This window comes from Mustela erminea, chromosome 14 (genome assembly GCF_009829155.1).
Source record: "Mustela erminea isolate mMusErm1 chromosome 14, mMusErm1.Pri, whole genome shotgun sequence".
NCBI lineage: Eukaryota > Metazoa > Chordata > Mammalia > Carnivora > Mustelidae > Mustela > Mustela erminea.
In genome coordinates, this window is record NC_045627.1 from 30,246,828 (window position 1) to 30,264,333 (window position 17,506).

Below are 17,506 nucleotides of genomic sequence, written 5' to 3' on the forward strand. Positions count from 1 at the left end.
CAATAACTGAACACTTTCACTCTTTGGCAGAGGATTTGCTAACTGGATTGGATTGTCTTTGTAACAACATCGTATTTTTAGGGTTCAGGATTCAGTAACTGAACACATTGACTTTTCTTTGGCAGAGGATTCCCCTCCTATGACGTTACCACCGAGAGGCCTAGCCTTCCCCTCTTTTGTAACTGGCATCTTGCTGTGATGTCGATGGGAGTTGCATTAAACCTGTATAGCGACATTGGGAAAAATTGACACTTTCTGTATTCCAAGTCTTCTGATCCATGAGTGGGGCAGGTGACATCTGCCCTGGGCTCACCTCCCTGTGGTGGCTCAGAGGAGGGCTGGCCTTGGAAGGTCACTGGCATCCTGCTGAGGATGCATCCTGACTGCTCCCCTGCTTGCTTTGGGAGGAGTTCCCTCTTCTTCCCTCCCCATTTGTGACCTTGGCAGGGGTCACCAGGAGCCCTGAACCCAGGGAATTTGCAGGAAAGCTTTGCACAGACAGGAGCACCAGTCAAGAGCATTTATCTTAAAAGGCCAGAGCCTTTCTGGCGTTTAGATCATCTTGGGATTTAGGGCCTTAATTGGTCCTAAACGGAGTACTAGGAAAATAAAACACGTTCTCCATTTCCTTCCAGATACCATAATTGATTTTATTTGTTAGGATTCTAGTATTGTTACTGTGAATCAGGGCTGTGGTGTTAGAAGACCTGATAAGGTCTTTGGGGGAAAAGAGATGACCACATTTTTGGGCTGTCTTCATGGTGGTGGTCAGAAAAACACAATTCCAGACAGGAGTTTTGCACTTGCTTAAAATTTGTACCATGTGATTTGTGGTCAACGCTGTTAGGGTTTTTTGGTCTACCTCCTGTTTAGTGACAACTTGTCCAATCTGTTGCTTCTACTCTGGAAACCTGAGAATGAAACATGTGGAAATTAACCTGTGATCACTCTGTTCCAGCTGTGTCCTGCACCTCACTCTGGCACCAAATAAAAGTAGACCTGTTCAGTTACTAAGTAGTACGGGATGCTATTCTAATATTTGCACATTTCACATCAGAACTAGTGTACATTGTGTTTTCATTTCTGAAATTGCCAAACTGTGTTTCCGTGTTGCTCTGCCCGGTTGCCACAGTGGCTCCTGTGGTGGCGGATAGCAGGCTTCACACTGCTGTAGAATGTGATTGATCACTTTGATGGTGACAGTAAAATTGATTTCTATAATAACATCCCAGCATGTTATTTTATAATTGAGATTATACAGTTTTCATCTAAACCAGAGTGCAAACATCTGTGTAGAAATGATATAAAGTAAAACCACTCTAGACGTTAGATGTTGTTACAAAGATGAGGAAAGAGATTTACCAAAAAAATCCCCACAGAAACCTAGCTGTTAATCTTACGGGGATTCCCTTACATGTAACTAGTTGTTTTTCTCTTGCTGTTTTTAAGATTCGCTTTAATTTTTAAAAAAAAATTTAATTTTATTTAATAATTTTTCAAGGTGAGGAGGGGCATAGGCAGGGGGAACGGCAGCCAAAAAAGTGAGTTCCTGTCTCAGCAGGGGCCTAATGTGGGACTCTATCCCAGGACCCTGGGATCATGACCTGAGCGGAAGTCAGACGCTTAACTGACTGAGCCACCCAGGCACCCCAAGATTAACTTGACGTTTTGACAGTTTAATTATAATAAGTCTTGGTATGGATCTCTTTGGGTTAATTTTTTTTAAAATAAAGATTTAATTTATTTATTTGACAGAGATCACAGGTAGTCAGAGAGGCAAGCAGAGAGAGGGGGAAGCAGGCTCCCCGCTGAGCAGAGAGCCTGATGCGGGGCTCGATCCCAGGACCCTGGGATCATGACCTGAGCTGAAGGCAGAGGCTTTAACCCACTGAGCCACCCAGGTGCCCCAAGATTAACTTGAATTTTTGACAGTTTAATTATAATATGTCTTGGTATGTATCTCTTTGGGTTAATTTTGTTTGATTCCTGGACCTGATGTCTGTTTTCATCCCTATGTTAAGGAAATTCTTAGCTCTTTCTTTTTCGTCTTGTTGTAAAATAAAAACTATTTTTAAAACACTCTATTCCTTTTTTTTTTTTTTTTAAATTTCAGGGGTAAAATTTAGTGACTTGTCAGGTGCATGTAACACCCAGTGTTATGATGAGATCACACGTGCCCTCCTTAATGCCTATCACCCAGTTACCCCAACCCCCCCCCCATACCTCTTAGTTTGTTTCCTAGAGTTTGGTGTGTCTAATGGTTTGTCTCCCTGTTTTCATCTTATTTTTCCTTCCCTTCCCCTGTGTTCATGTGTTCTGTTTCTTTAAATTACACATATGAATGAAATCATACGGTATTTGTCTTTCTCTCACTTCCTCAGTTAGCATAAAACCCTCTAGTTATATCCACATCATTGAAGATGGCAAGATGTCATTCTTTTGATGGCTGCATAGTATTCCATTGTGTAGAACTATTTCCCATCATCTTTATCCATATATCAGTGGACATCTGGGCTCATTCCATAGTTTAGCTTTTGCAGACATTGTTGTTATTCTCTGTATAAGTTTTCTTATTGTGCTTTGTTGTCCCAGAGAGCTCTTAAATAACTGTCCTCATCCAAAACGAGTTTTTCTTTTGATGTTGATTTTGGGTGATTTCTGCCCTTTCAGATTGCAGATCTGTTCTTCTGTATTATCTTACCTGTTTATTCCCAGTAGTGTATTTTGTATTTATTGTATTCTTCTGCTCTGCCTGGCACTTTCTTACATTATGGAGGTATTCTCTGTCTCTTTGTTGACGATTTACATTCATGCGTTGTTCTCCCAAGTACAGTGAGCATCTTTATGACCATTACTTTCAGCTGTTTATGGGGTAGATTGCTTATCTTTGTTTCATTTAATTGTTTTTCTGAGGATCTGTCTTGTTTTCTTGTTTAGAATGTGTTCTGTTTCCTTATTTTGACTGTCTGTGTGTTAGGGAGTTCACCTTTGTCTCCTGGTCTTGATGGAGTGGCCTTATGTAGATGTCCTGTGGGGCTCTGAAGTGCAGTCCTCCCTAATTCCCCTTATGGCCTACATGGACCCTCTCTTTGTGTAGGGGGGGCCATGACTGCTGTGGGTGGGAGTGGCCTCTGGCCCAGCTGAGGTCTAGTACTTGTTCTGAAAAAATTTGAGGTTCTGTTGAATTGCAAATATAGTATGTAAATTTTAAGTGTTAGTCGTTCAGAAAGGAGGATAGGATCTTGGAGTGATATTCATTGGATATTACTAAAGAGACTTAAATGTTAAATGATACCTTTCCTTCTGTGTAATAGGCTCATCTGTCACTGGAATTGCAAAGGGATAGCCACATGAAACAGCTCCTCCTCATCCAGGAGAGGTGGAAAAGGGCAAAGCGGGAGGAAAGGTTGAAAGCCCAGCAGAGCACAGACAGGGAGGCGGCCACCCCGCTGCAGGCATCTCACAGGCCCTCTTCTGAGGATGCCGAGGGCCAGAGCCCCCTTCTCTCTGAGAAATACAGCCCTGCCACCGAGAAGCATCTGCCTGAAATTCAGGGGGTCTTTGACAGGGATCCAGACACACTACTGTTTTTACTTCAGCAGAAGAGTGAGCCGGCCGAGCCGCGCATCGGAAGCAAAGCCCCCAAAGATGATAAGACAATTATAGAGGAGCAGGCGACCAAGATCGCTGATTTGAAGAGGCACGTGGAATTCCTTGTGGCTGAAAATGAAAGATTAAGGAAAGAAAACAAACAGCTAAAGGCCGAAAAGGCCAGACTTCTCAAAGGCCCAGTAGAGAAGGAGCTGGATGTTGATGCTGATTTTGTAGAAAAGTCAGAGCTGTGGAGCCTGCCACCGCATTCTGAGACTGCTGCAGCCTCTTCGAGCTGGCAGAAGTTTGCCTCGAACACGGGGAAGGCCAAGGATATTCCCATACCCAATCTTCCACCCTTGGATTTTCCGTCTCCAGAACTTCCCCTTATGGAGCTCTCGGAGGATATTCTGAAAGGATTTATGAATAATTGAAAATGGAAGGCCATAAAAAAGCTGAGAAGACAAGACAAATAATAGAGTAATACAGTTCATCCAGAAAAAAAAAAAGGGAAAACCACACAGAGGGTAACTGCAGAGATGCGCCGTTGGGGGAGAGGCAGAGGCAGCGCGGGGGCCGGGAAACGCTCACTGTGAAACGCGTCACGTGTCTGATGGGGCACTTGCGCTAAGGATTCCAGACGGGGCAGACACTAGACTCTCGGAGGCTCACTTTCTCCTGATACAAACCAAATGGCTACCTGGAATAATTTTTCGAGCAGCAGTTATTTTTCTTCAGGGTTAAAATGTATAAAAGTATGTTATGTATAATTAATCTGTAATGCCATAAATGATAATGCAAAACCTAAATAATATGGCGGCCTGAAGGGCCACCTTGTATTTGAAACATGCTTTCTATCATGCATTGACTGTATGCATTTTGTTATGCACATTTCGTTTGTTGAATAGGTGTGTAAGACACACCTTTCTAGATGAAACTCTGTGTGCCACACTTTGCACTACTCATGATATAATGAGAACCTCAAGACTATCAGGAGAAATTTAAATTTCCATTTTATGAAGAAAGGAACCAAATTGTTAGTTATGCTTTTTTTTTAATTACCAGTTTACATAATTAATCAGGGTGCATTTTAAGTTCTAACTTTTTTGTTTATTGTTTAAATGTATCATTTGAAAGTACTAAGGAAGTATCCTTTACTGATGCATGAGTGGAAGTAATGGTAGTTGGCAGTGTTTGATTGTAAGAAGTCAATAAAGTAATTGTGTTTTATACCTTTGTTGAATGTGGTCGGTAGTTGACAAGTTTTGTGTGGCTCCTCTGTTGTCAGTTCTGAATACGCATGTGAAGAGATTCAGCCAAACGATTTCTTGGTTTGTTAAAGACGTGCTTCATGATTTTGTTGTCCGTTTCTCTCACGGGGTGGTGAAAGAGAGTAAGGGAGTTGCTGAGGTTTAAATGTGCCCCTCCTCTTGCCCAGCCACACGGACAGTGCTCAGGCCGCAGGCAGCTGTCCCCAGGTCCTCCTGGGCTCCGCTTGGAGCCCTGCACATGTGTACATGCGCCCTTCCTCTGCCACGTCCACCGATATTCCAGGAGCCTGAAGGAAGGGGAGGAGGAAGAGGATGGAAGCGAAACACTTGGCTGCGGGCCCCCTGGGTGTGTTTAAAGCCTAGACTTTGTACGCTGTGTGGAGTTGTGGGAGTGCCAGACAGATGGACAGACCACACTGCCTCAGAGACTGCCCTCAGGGACAGTGGGGCCGAGGGGTAGGACTGGGCTCACAAGTTTGGCAATGAAACTGGCAGAAGTAGGATGAGATGAAGTCGAGCTTGTGGAGGCCATGCTTTTATCATGTCTCATCCTGCTGCAGGTGAAACCAAAAATAAATTAACTTCTTAAAACTAAGACTTCTTCCTATTTTGTTCAAGTTACATCAGTTTGTCTGCCTCGGTGTTGTAATATCCCAGATTCAGAATATTGTGCTTGCCTAACGTTCTTCACAAAACTTGAAATTTGAAAGTTTGTGCCCCAGGGTCGCCTGGGTGGTGGCTCTGTGGGTTAAACATCAGACTCCTGATCTCAGCTCAGGTCATGATCTCAGGGTCTTGAGTTCAAGCCCCACGTCTGGTTCCAGGCTGGGCATTGAGCCTGCTTAAGCAAAATAAAACTTAGCCACCTCACCATTTCTCTCTCGAAACCGAGCTTTGCTGTATTTTGACCTGAACCTTTTCCTCGCCCAAGGCCGGTGTGCCCTGGCTCCTTTCCTCTGCTCCCTTTCTGCACTTGGACTTCTGTTCTCTCAGGTCCCCCCGTTCTAAGTGTCTCCAGAGCAAACACATGTTCCGTGGACTTCTGCTCTGTCATTGGTGTGAAGCCCTCACACTAGTTCGTATTCTGGTTTATCTGGTTTATCGTAATCTATTAATAGATTCACGTTTGAATCTATTAATAGAATGTACGTGCCTCTTGACCACCATGGCTGGCACCTTAGCAACATCCTAGTGGTGTCTTCCATAGAGCAGACGATGAAATAACCACTTGTTTTATTTAAGACCCAGCTTCTGGGCTCATGGCCCCCTCTACTAGCTGCTAGTGTCGTGAGTTCTGGGTCTTCATTTAGCTTAAGGCACTGAAGGGGATTTAGGAATAGCTTGTGTCCATGGAATGACAACGCATTCTGCTTGTCCGGATGCTTAGGGGGCTCTTGTTCTAACTTGCTCGGTAATGGCGTCTCGCTGCCGAATGCAGAAAACTGGCTGCCTACGTGTTAGAAAGGCCAGAAAGTTCTTTCTTTCAGCTCTTCACAGAAGGACAAAAACATTTCTTTCAGCTGGTAAGTGGTGTGTAGTAAGTCTCAGCCCTCCTGCCATGGTAACCACAGGTCATCCCTCCTGCCTGGAAACCGGGCGTTAAGAGAAGACGGAAGAAATGATATTTTCAAGATCTTTCCTTTAGAGCCATTGTCTGTCCCTCATGTTTTATCAAGGTTATTGAAATAATGAAAACACTTTGTCTCTAAATCAATTCAGAATGCTAAATCTATGATGTTCTGCTTTTAAGATTTTGTAGGTTTTTTTTTTATATATATATATTTTGTCATAATTTTTAAAGCCTTTAAGACTTCTGACTTTATAATGAAACAAAATTGAGGCCCAGAAGGTTATGACTTGGATGGAAGTTTTATCCCGGCTTGGGAGCAGAGCCAGGAGGAAAGTGGTCCACCAGTTCTGTGCTGCTGCTCCGGCCGAGCTGGCTGGTCTCCTACTTGTGCTAAGTGACCTGGTCATTCACATTTCTCCACAGGCGCACACTGTATCCCTGTGCCTCAGCTACTCTGCTTCCCCAGGAGAAGTTGGGGACCGCCTGCTGAAAGGTGGCTGTCCCAGCCCTCAACTGTAAAATACCTCATCTCCTGCTTTCTGTGGGGTCCCTTTTCATTTGTGGGGAGTTGAGTCAAGTTTTGTTGTTCTAGAAGGTGAAGATAAAGATAAAATAGTAGCTTGAGGCAGATGGTTATAACATTTGAAGAGTCAAGGGCTTATGAACTGTAATTATAGAGCTATTACTGGGTCATTTTAGACCAGTAGGCTACAGATGTGAAGATCAAAAGTGAACACTATTATATTATTTGTCATAATCCCAGTGTAGCCTAACTGGAGACCTCTGCAGGAGCAAGTGGCATGGTTTAAAAAAGATGAGCAGCTTCAAAATTTGTCCATTATGTCCAGTTCGAAAGTATCCTTTAAGGGTCACTGCTGAACAAGTGAGCAGTGCCATCTAGTGGATGGCGAGAAGCTTTTCTGGGTCTTGTTAGGTCAAAGGGGGAGTGTGTAGGCAGCAGAGGTTAAAAAAAAAAAATCCTTAATTGGTCACTAGTAAATACCTCATATTTAAATGCTCCTCTAGTATTTAGTAAATATTTATTTAGTAAATAAATATTCGAGTCATTTGTAGATATGTGGAGACCAAAAAAAAGCCTCAACTTAAGTCAGTGTAATCAGGCACCAGATACTTAGCTTTCCTTCTGCCACTGAAACTATAAAGCAGCTAGTGCAGCCTTCACGGGAGAAGCAAGACGATCAGAGGATGGGGAAGTGGCTTTCTCGGGTAGAGAACAGCATGAACAAGAAAGTACAGAGTCAGAAATGGGAAAGACCTTGGTCAGAATCATCACAGCAGGGCAAGTAGAAATCTGGTGGAGGCTCATGCAGATTGTCCTTTCCTAAAAGTGAGGGGGTCGGGATCAAGTCCTGGTCTTGAGGAGTAGAAAATATTTGGAATATGCTCTCAAGGCTAGAACTGCTCAGTAGCCCAAAGGATCTCAGCGGCTGGGGTCAGTTTTTGTGGTCCTTAGTCTGCTTCTCTGTTACTAGGTTGGAAAAAGAGGACAGGGTATTCTTGTTATGACATAGGGATAAAACTGAAGGAATCAAGGATACAAATGAAAATATCTTTAAGGTTACCAAACAGTCCCAAGTACATAAAGGATACAAGACAGGTTAGTGTAGGACTGAGGTACTAAAGCCTCATGAGGGGTTTCCAAAGGTAAAGGATACTTTCTAGGAGGTTGTAATCTGGAAAGGGGGTTCTTGGTTTGAGGAACCAGACAACGTTTAGGCCGATGCTCCTTTGAAGTCAATTCTGCAAAGAATAATTTTGCTGCTGAGGGTATTATGAAGTCCCAGAGCCTCTCTTGCCGCCAATAGATCTTTTACTGGCTTTGGATTAGATAATTCTTTTATGAGGAAATGGCTGTTCAGGGAGGGGCCTGGCTATTTGAAACAGATGTATCTGTTTCAGATGTTCTGCCCTCCGACCCTTTAGTTTTAGGGTTAAAACTAAATTATGGAGGCAGCAAGAAATCGAGTGGGACAAGGGTCACAGACCCATTTTTAATCTTTAGGTAGTTTTCATTTATTTAAATACCCAACACTGGGATGCCTGGGTGGCTCAGTAGGTTAAGCCTCTGCCTTCGGCTCCGGCCATGATCTCAGGGTCCTGGGATCGAGTCCCGCATGGGGCTTTCTGCTCAGCGGGGAGCCTGCTTCCCCCCTCTCTCTGCCTGTCTCTCTGTCTACTTGTGATCTCTCTCTCTCTGTCAAATAAATAAATAAAATCTTTTAAAAATACCCAACACTTTTTAAAGTTTTATTTATCTGTCAGAGAGCACAAGCAGGAGGAGCAGCAGGCAGAGAGAGAGGCAAGCTTCCTGCTGAGCAGAGAGCCTGATGCTGGGCTCAAGCTCAGGACCCTGGGATCATGACCTGAGTTGAAAGCAGCCGCTTAACCGACTAAGCCACCCAGGTGTCCCTAAAATACCCAACACTTCGAATACTGTAAGCTCTAGAAGGACCTTTGTTCTGCACTCTAAAAGTTGATTGAGATTTCTGGGGAAGATGGTGAAGTAGGAGGACCCTAAGCACACCTTGTCCCACAGGTACAACGAGGTAACACGGCAGTGTAAATAGTCCAGAAAACAACCCGAAGACGGGCAGAACAGACTTCACAGCTCAAGGTAGAGAAGAGGGTAGGAAGGGTGGCGTGATGTGGTCCAGTGTAAGGGGACCTGTGCGATTGTCCACGGTAGGGAGGGCACTCGGTGTGTAAAGAGGAGAGAAACAGACCCTCACAACAAGCACCCCCAGGCATTGGAACCCGCACAGGGAAGACAAATTCCCAAAATGTTTGGCTTTGAAAACCAGAGGGCCATAATTTTGTGAGTTCTTAGTCTGCAGGGCCTAAACCTGCAACTTTGAGAATCAGTCGGCTCAGCTCTGGGAGAACCAGGAAGGCAAGAGAAAACTAAGTCCCCACTTGGAGAGCACTCCAAACAGCCCTGCAGAGACTGCATAGAAGCAGCGATTTGAAAACCTCTGGGGCACTGGGGCACGTAGGAGGATTTGTTTACCAATCTCCAGAGTGCATGCTGGAGGGGCAGGGACTGAAAGACTCCTCCCAGAACCAAGAACCTAGTGGGTGCCATTTCCCTCCCCCGCCACCAGCCCAGACACCTGCAGGAGCCAGTGCTGTGCCAACACTCACTACCTAACTTGCTAACAGCAGGCTCCACCCCCATATGCCCCTTTGGACATGCCCCCTCCAGGCAGGCCTCCACTCCAGGTCCCCTCCCAAAGCACACCTGTGCACAGCTTGCTACCGCTGTTCATCCTGCCCCTGCCTTCTCTCTCAAATAAATCTTTCTCTCTCAAATAAATCTTTTTAAAAAAAAGTCATTCACCATGATCAAGTGGAATTCATTTCCAGGGATGTAGGTGGGTTCAATATTCACACATCAATCAACGTGACACAGCTCATCAACAAGAGAAAAGATCAAAACCATGTGATCATTTCAATAGATGCAGAAAAAGCATCTGATAAAGTACAGCATCCATTCATGGTTTAAAAAAGCCCTTAACAAAGTAGGTTTAGAGGGAATATTCCCCAACATAATAAAGGCCATTTATGAAAACCCACAGCTAACAACATCATACTTAATGGTGAAAAATGGAGAGCTTTTCCCCTAAGGCCAGGTGCAAGGCAACAAGCCTGTTCACTCCCTTTTATTCAACCTAGTACTGGAAGTCCTAGCCACAGCAATCAGGAAAGAAAAAGGAATAAAAGGCATCTAAATCAATAAGGGAGAAGTAACACTTTCACTGTTTGCAGATGACATGATATTCTATACAGAAAATCCTAAAGACTCCCCCCAAAGCTATCAGAACTAATAAATGAGTTCATAAAGTCTCAAGATACAAAGCTGATATACAAAAATTTCCATACACTACTAATGAAGTAGCAGAAAAAGAAGTTAAGAAAATAATCCCATTTACAATATTACCAAAAGTAATAAAATACCTAGGAAGATGCTTAGCCAAGAAGGTGAAAGACTTATACTCTGAAAACTATAAAACACCGATGAAAGAAACTGAGATGACTCAAACAAATGGAAAAATATTCCATGCTCATGGACTGGAAGAACAACTACTGTTAAAATGTCCGTACTACCCAAAGCAATCTACAGATTCAATGCAATCCCTATTAAAATGCTAACACCATTTTCCACAGAGCTAGAGCAATTAATCCTGAAACGCACAGGGGACCACAAAAGACCCCGAATAGCCAAAGCAATCTTGACAAAGAGGAACAAAGCTGGAGATATCACAGTTCAGAGTTCAGGAAATACTACAAAGCTGTAGTAATCAGTATGGTACTGGCACAAAAACAAATGCATAGATTAATGTAACAGAAATAAACCCAGAATTATATGGTCAATGAATCCTTGACAATGAAGAATGAAACTGGGCCACTTGCTTATACCATACACAAAAATAAACTCCAAATGGACTAAAGACCTAAATGTGACACCTGAAACCATAAAAATCTTAGAAGAGAGCACAGGCAGTAAATTCTCTTTCACTGGCTCTAATAACATTTTTCTAGGTATGTCTCCTGAGGCAAGGGGAACAAAAGCAAAAATGAACTATTGCAACTACCAACAAAATAAAAAGCTTCTGCATAGCAAAGGAAAAACCAACAAAACTAAGACAACCTACTGAATGGGAGAAGAAATTTGCAAATGACATACTTGATAAAAAGGAGTAGTATCCAAAATCTATAAAGAACTTATACAACTCAACACCAGAAAAACGAGTAATCCAATTAAAAAATGGGCAAAAGGGTGCCTGGGTGGCTCAGTGGGCTAAGCCTCTGCCTTTGGCTCAGTTCATGATGTCAGGGTCCTGGGATCAAGCCCCGCATCAGGCTCTCTGCTCATCAGGGAGCCTGCTTCCCCACCTCCCACCCCCTGCCTACTTGTGATCTGTCAAATAAATAAAATCCTAAAAAAAAAGGGGGGGGGCAAAAGACATGAACAGATGTGTCTCCAAAGAAGACAGAAGATGGCTGACACAGGAATATCACTTCACATCATATTGCAAAGAATGGTTAAAATAAACACAAGAAACAACAATTGTTGATGAAGATGTGGAGAAAAAGGAATCTTCTTGTACTGTTGGTAGGAATGCAAACTGGTGTAGCCAATGTGGAAAACAGTATGGAGCTTCCTCAAAAAGTTATAAATAGGACTACCCTATGATCCAGTACTTCTAGGACTAGATATTTACCCCCAAAGTACAAAAACACTACTTTGTAAAGATATATGCACTGGGTATGTTTATTGCAGCATTATTTATAATAGCCAAATTATGGAAGTAGCCTAAGTTGCATTGATAGATGATTGGATAAGATGTGGTAGAAATATATAGTGGAATATTATTCGGCCATAAAAAGGAACTAAATCTTGCCATTTGCAACAACACGGATAGATCTATAAAGTATAATGCTAAGTAAAATATGTCCGAGAAAGAGAATTACCATACGATTTCACTAATATGGAATTTAAGAAAACAAATGAACAAAGAAAAAAGAGACAAACCAAAAAACAGACTCTTAACTGTAGAGAACAAATTGATGGTTACCAGAGGGGAGGTGGGCGGGAGGATGCGAGCAATAGGTGACGGGGAAGAAGAATACCCTTCTCATGATAAGCACCGAGTACAGAATTGTGTAATTGCTCCAGGGTATGCCTGAAACTAACAGAATACTGGATGTTAACTATAGAGGAATTAAAATTTTATAAACTTATTAAAAATGTTGATTGAATAGGATACTTGAGGTATTTGTTGAATTTTTAAAATGTAGGCTCATTTATTGGAAAACTGCCAACATAATGAATAGGCTCACAATTCAAGACCGAGATTTGGACTTAGGCTATTTTTGTTTTATTTTAAATTACTTTAGAACATTTCTTAAGGGGCACCTGGTAGCTCAGTGGGTTAAGCCTCTGCCTTCTGCTCAGGTCATGATCTCAAGGTCCTGGGATCCCCACACTGGGCGCTCTGCTCAGCAGGGAGCCTGCTTTTCCCTCTCTCTCCGCCTGCCTTTTTACGTACTTGTGCTATCTCTCTCTCTCTGTCAAATAAATAAAAAATATTTTTAAAAATTTCTTAAAAGTAATCTCTACACCCAATGTGGGGCTCAAACTCATGACCTCAAGATCGAGAGTTGTATGCTCTAATGACTGAGCGAGTCAGGCACCCCTATCTTTGGCTATTTTAATTTTTTTCGTTCTGTTTTTATTATTTTTAATTAACATATAATGTATTATTTGTTTCAGGGATACAGGTCTGTGATTCATCAGTCTTACACAATTCACAGTGTTCTCCATAGCACATACCCTCCCCAATGTCCATCACCCAGCCACCTCATCCCCTCTAGCAACTGTTTGTTTCCTGAGATTAAGAGTCTCTTATGGTTTGTCTCACCTCCCTGGTTTCATCTTGTTTCATTTTTCCCTCTCTTCCCCTATGAGCCTCTGTCTTTTTTTTTTTTTTTTAAGATTTTATTTATTTATTTGAGAGAGAGAGAGAGCATGAGAAGGGGAGAGTCAGAGGGAGAAGCAGACTCCCCACTGAGCAGAGAGCCCGACGCAGAACTCGATCCCAGTACTCTAGGATCATGACCTGAGCAGAAGGCAGTCGCTTAACCAACTGAGCCATCCAGGCATCCCTGATCCTCTGTCTTGTTTCTCAAATTCCTCCTATCAGTGAGATCATATGGTAATTGTCTTTCTCTTGATTATTTCGCTTATCCACATTGTTGCAAATGGCAAGATTTAATCTTTTTGATGGTCGAATAATATTCCATTGTTTGATACACACACACACACACACACCCAACCACCCCACATCTTCTTTATCCATTTATCTGATGATGGACATCTAGGCTCTTTCCATAGTTTGGCTATTGTGGACACTGCTGCTATAAACATTGGGTGCACGTGCCCCTTCGGATGACTACATTTGTATCTTTTGGGTAACTACCCAGCAGTGCAATGTAGGGTAGCTCGATTTTCAACTTTTTGAGGAACCTCCATACTGTTTTCTAGAGTGGCTGCACCAGCTTGCATTCTCACCAACAGTGTAGGAGGGTTCCCCTTTCTCTGTATCCTCGCCAACATCTGTTATTTCCTGACTTGCTAATTTTAACTATCTTTGGCTATTTTTAAATGGTATTTTTCATTGTCTTTCCATGGTGGCCAATCTATTTATGTGTTTATAAAGCTACTAGAAATATTAGTTTAAAAGGTAGGATGGCACAGTAGTAGTTGGGGGGGGGAACCAAACAGCATACCAGTTTTTATATAATACATGATCGCTGTTTTGTGAAGTGAAAAAAACACATAGGAAAGATTTGTGGTAAGTAAACTACTAACAGTGGTCACCTCTAGGTAGGGAGACTACAAGCACCCCCATTTACCCCCAGTTCTTCATACTTGGTATGAAGTACATGATACTTGGTACATATCTTGAGAAATCCAGGAAAAAGAAGTAATTTTCGAGACTGCTGAGGTTTTTAACAATCAAAAATGGTTTGAGCTTCATTCAATTAGTGGTCATCCCTATCTACCTTTTATTTTTATTTATTTTAAAATTTTTTAAAGAGATTTTATTAATTTGACAGAGAGAGAGAGAGATCACAAGCAGGCAGAGAGGGGGAAGCAGGGTCCCCGCTGAGCAGAGCCTGATGCGGGGCTTGATCCCAGGGCCCTAGGACCATGACCTGAGCCGAAGCAGAGGCTTAAACCCACTGAGCCACCCAGGTGCCCCATATTTTTTTCTTTTTTATAGTACCTGGGGCTCAATCCCATGACCCTGGGATTGTGACAGCCGAAGGCAGATGCTTAACCCACTGAGCCACCCAGGCGCCCCTTTCTCCCTTTTAAATAAACCCTTCTCCCTCTTCAGTTGACACTGAGCTCACTGAGCACCACAGAAAATGTGTTGAACACCAGGAAGATGAAGAATCAATGCTGGAAATTCAAGAAATTTGAAAAATTCAAGAAAACTGCTATTGGTTGGGAAGATGTGAATGGAATACTTAGAACCAAATGTGGACTCCTAACTCAGCAAAAGCCAGTATGTCCTATGTACTTCCTCAAAAGTTCCATCAACAAGGAATGAACAGCAAATTCCCATGATTTCTAGAGCTTATACATTTCTTTTAGAACACATAACATTAGTCACTGGGCTCAACAGCCATGTTTCTTCTCTGGGAGGGAACATGAGATGATGCATCAAGTCATGGGCCTAAACAATTCAACAGATATATCAAATTTTTAAATTACTAGAATTTGTTCCTGAAACCCTAGGGCTTCATTGGCTCAAAGCTTTGGTTTGAAAAATCTTTTGTTGTACAGTCAGTTCAGAGGTAAGTATTGTTTTGAAAATGCAAATTTGTCCCTATAAACATAAATTTATAGGAAACAATCTGAGCATGACGTGCATTTTGTTTGCTTAAGGGGCAATTTTGTCTTCAAGAAAAACTTAAGTGAGTGCAGAAAACTGCACCACCTAAACCTTCATGATGACATTGAGTCCCACCCATCCATCCGCATCTGGTGTTAACATTTTACTTCTGATCTCACAGAACCCTATTTTGGCCACTTCACAGTGTTTGTCACAAGCAGCAAGCATTCTGATGCCCATTTCCAAAGCAAATTTCTGGTTTTCTTCAAAATAACATGCCATATTGGGGCGCCTGGGTGGCCCAGTGGGTTAAAGACTCTGCCTTCGGCTCAGGTCATGATCCCAGAGTTCTGGGATGGAGCCCCGCATCGGGCTCTCTGCTCAGCAGGGAGCCTGCTTCCCTCTCTCTCCCTGCCTGCCTCTCTTGTCTGCTTGTGATCTCTGTCAAACAAATAAATAAAAATCTTTAAAGATAATATACCATATTTATTTTATATTGTTAATCTACTTAAACATGTAACATATGTAAGACATTATAGTCTCAAATGTATTACTGATAAAGTTTTTCAATGTTATGCCCAAATCCTCCCTTTCTCCCCTTTTAAGTCCTGTGGTGTTTTTACTGGACTCAGCACACAGTACAGTGATTTTTAGGGACTGAGTATAATGGAATTCAAGGGGTTCAATCTCCTTTCCCGAGACTTAGTTATAGGGTGACCTTTAGTATTTACATCTGGAAAAAAGTTTGCGAACAAAAATGCTCGTATTAATCTTGTCCTTTTTCCTCATTCCTGTATTAATAGAGCTTGATAGAACCTGTGAAGCAGCTATCATCCTCACTAGATTAGCAGAGGACTATACTGGTCCCCTTGGAGTCCGTGCCCATCTTAACTTGTGCTTCTTCATTTGATTTGTTCACTGACCCAGCTCTCCAAATTTTTCAGCATCTGTCAAATCGAGGGTCCAAGACTAGGGGCCAGGACAGCATTGTTGGGACTCATTTGTCCTCAGAATGTGCCTCCTCCCAAAATGGAGTCAGCTGTCACCCTCACATACAACACACCATTCTTGATTTGCCCCTCCACTGACCCCAGGGCTGAGATCTTTTTCAAAGACAAGACACAGAAAAGACAGGCAATCCTCCAGTCTTAACTGCAGCTGGTTGGCTTATTTACAGAGAACTGCCGTGAACAGCTTAAGTCAGCTGTGAAAATCTTCCGAGTCAGGAAAGGGAATCTCTTTGTATGCAGCCAGTGGCCTGGAGCTTGCCTACATTTCATTTTTGTTTGAAAGTCACTTTGCTTTCATTAAAAGAACCAGGTTGATTACTATGAAAGCCAAAATACTTAGTTCCTGTATCTTTCATATAGTTTCAAGGTGTCACTATTGAGATTACTGTGTAACCAGGTATGTCGTAACTTGAGCCTGAATCTTGGCCACCTGCTATACCCCAGTTCATAGTGCATAGTGTAGTTGTAGAATGGTAACTGAATCGGTTCCCCCCCCCCCTCTTCTGTGGTCAACATTTCTGGTCTAGTCTGGCAGAATATCTTTGATAGGCTGGCATCTAGAGAAAGAACATGTTAAATTTATGTTTCTGTATCTTTGGTATGTGTTCACACACAGAATAAGCAAAGTAAAAGTAGGAGAGCATATTTTTCTTCTGAAGCTCACTAATCTTACAGAGATATCATTAAACCCACATTCCACCTACCAAAGGGAAGTAACAAGAAACTAGACATTTTATGGGTGTTGTAGTCTCAGAATGTGTTGGCAAAAGAGAAATGGATTTGGACTCATGTAATTCCTCGGTCAGGAAAAGGAATTCATATTCAGGTCTAAAATTACACTAAAAGGGGAGGGCCCTAAATATTCAGCACAAGTTTCCCTATATTAAGTCTCCCTGCAGCTTTTCAGATTATGCTACACATTTATTACTTACTCTCTATCACCATCAGGAGGAAACAGACATGCTCAGATGGTTTCATATATGAGAAGCATCTGAGTCAAGCAAAAGGATGGAGGGAACAAGGTAAATGGTCAGAGGAATTGCTGCATCAGGGAGCAACTGATCAGCAGTATGATAAGTAACACAACTGCCAGCCGTCCCAAAGTCAGATGTCTTTAGTAAGCATTATAGTTCATTCATCCCACCTGCCTCACCATGAATTAAGTCACTAGCATGAAGTTCAGACCACGCATAGAATCAAATACTCTTATCAGATGAGTCTCCTTTGAAAGAAGCCACACTGCCTTAGTTTAGCTATTCTGTAGGGTTTGTAGTATGGTGAAAAAGGTGGCTCAAACAAGAGCCAAAGAAGCAAAACCATTTGGAAGAAAATCAGCGTAAGCCTCTGGGTTCTTGGTAGACTTTAGGGGACGAGCAGGCAGTATACTCCAGAATTATTATCTTGGGCTTGAAATTAATGTCACCACAAAATTAAATAGGACTTTTGAAAGTGTTAAGCAAAAAGTGCCATTTATGCAATGAAACATGTTTTGAAAAACATTAAAAAGTCAAAAACTTACAGAAGATTCACATAATCATTTTAACTGTGCCTCAGCCCAGTTTTTCTACCCAAGTAGTCATCATCCCTCCCATTAACTCTTATGCCACATGGGGCATTAATGTGAAATGTAACTGCTCA

At 42.3% G+C, this 17,506-nt stretch overlaps 1 protein-coding gene across 2 annotated transcripts in view; it reads left to right on the forward strand.

Moving 5' to 3' along the window:
* Positions 1-4,823, forward strand: part of NRBF2 (nuclear receptor binding factor 2) — a 35,305-nt gene extending 30,482 nt beyond the window's left edge. For both annotated transcript variants that reach the window (XM_032312695.1, XM_032312696.1), the window contains one exon: positions 3,315-4,823. In XM_032312695.1, the coding sequence (XP_032168586.1) occupies positions 3,315-4,025 (711 nt within the window). In that variant the 3' untranslated portion in view covers positions 4,026-4,823. The remainder of the gene's footprint in view (positions 1-3,314) is intronic.
* Positions 4,824-17,506: the final 12,683 nt, after the last annotated feature.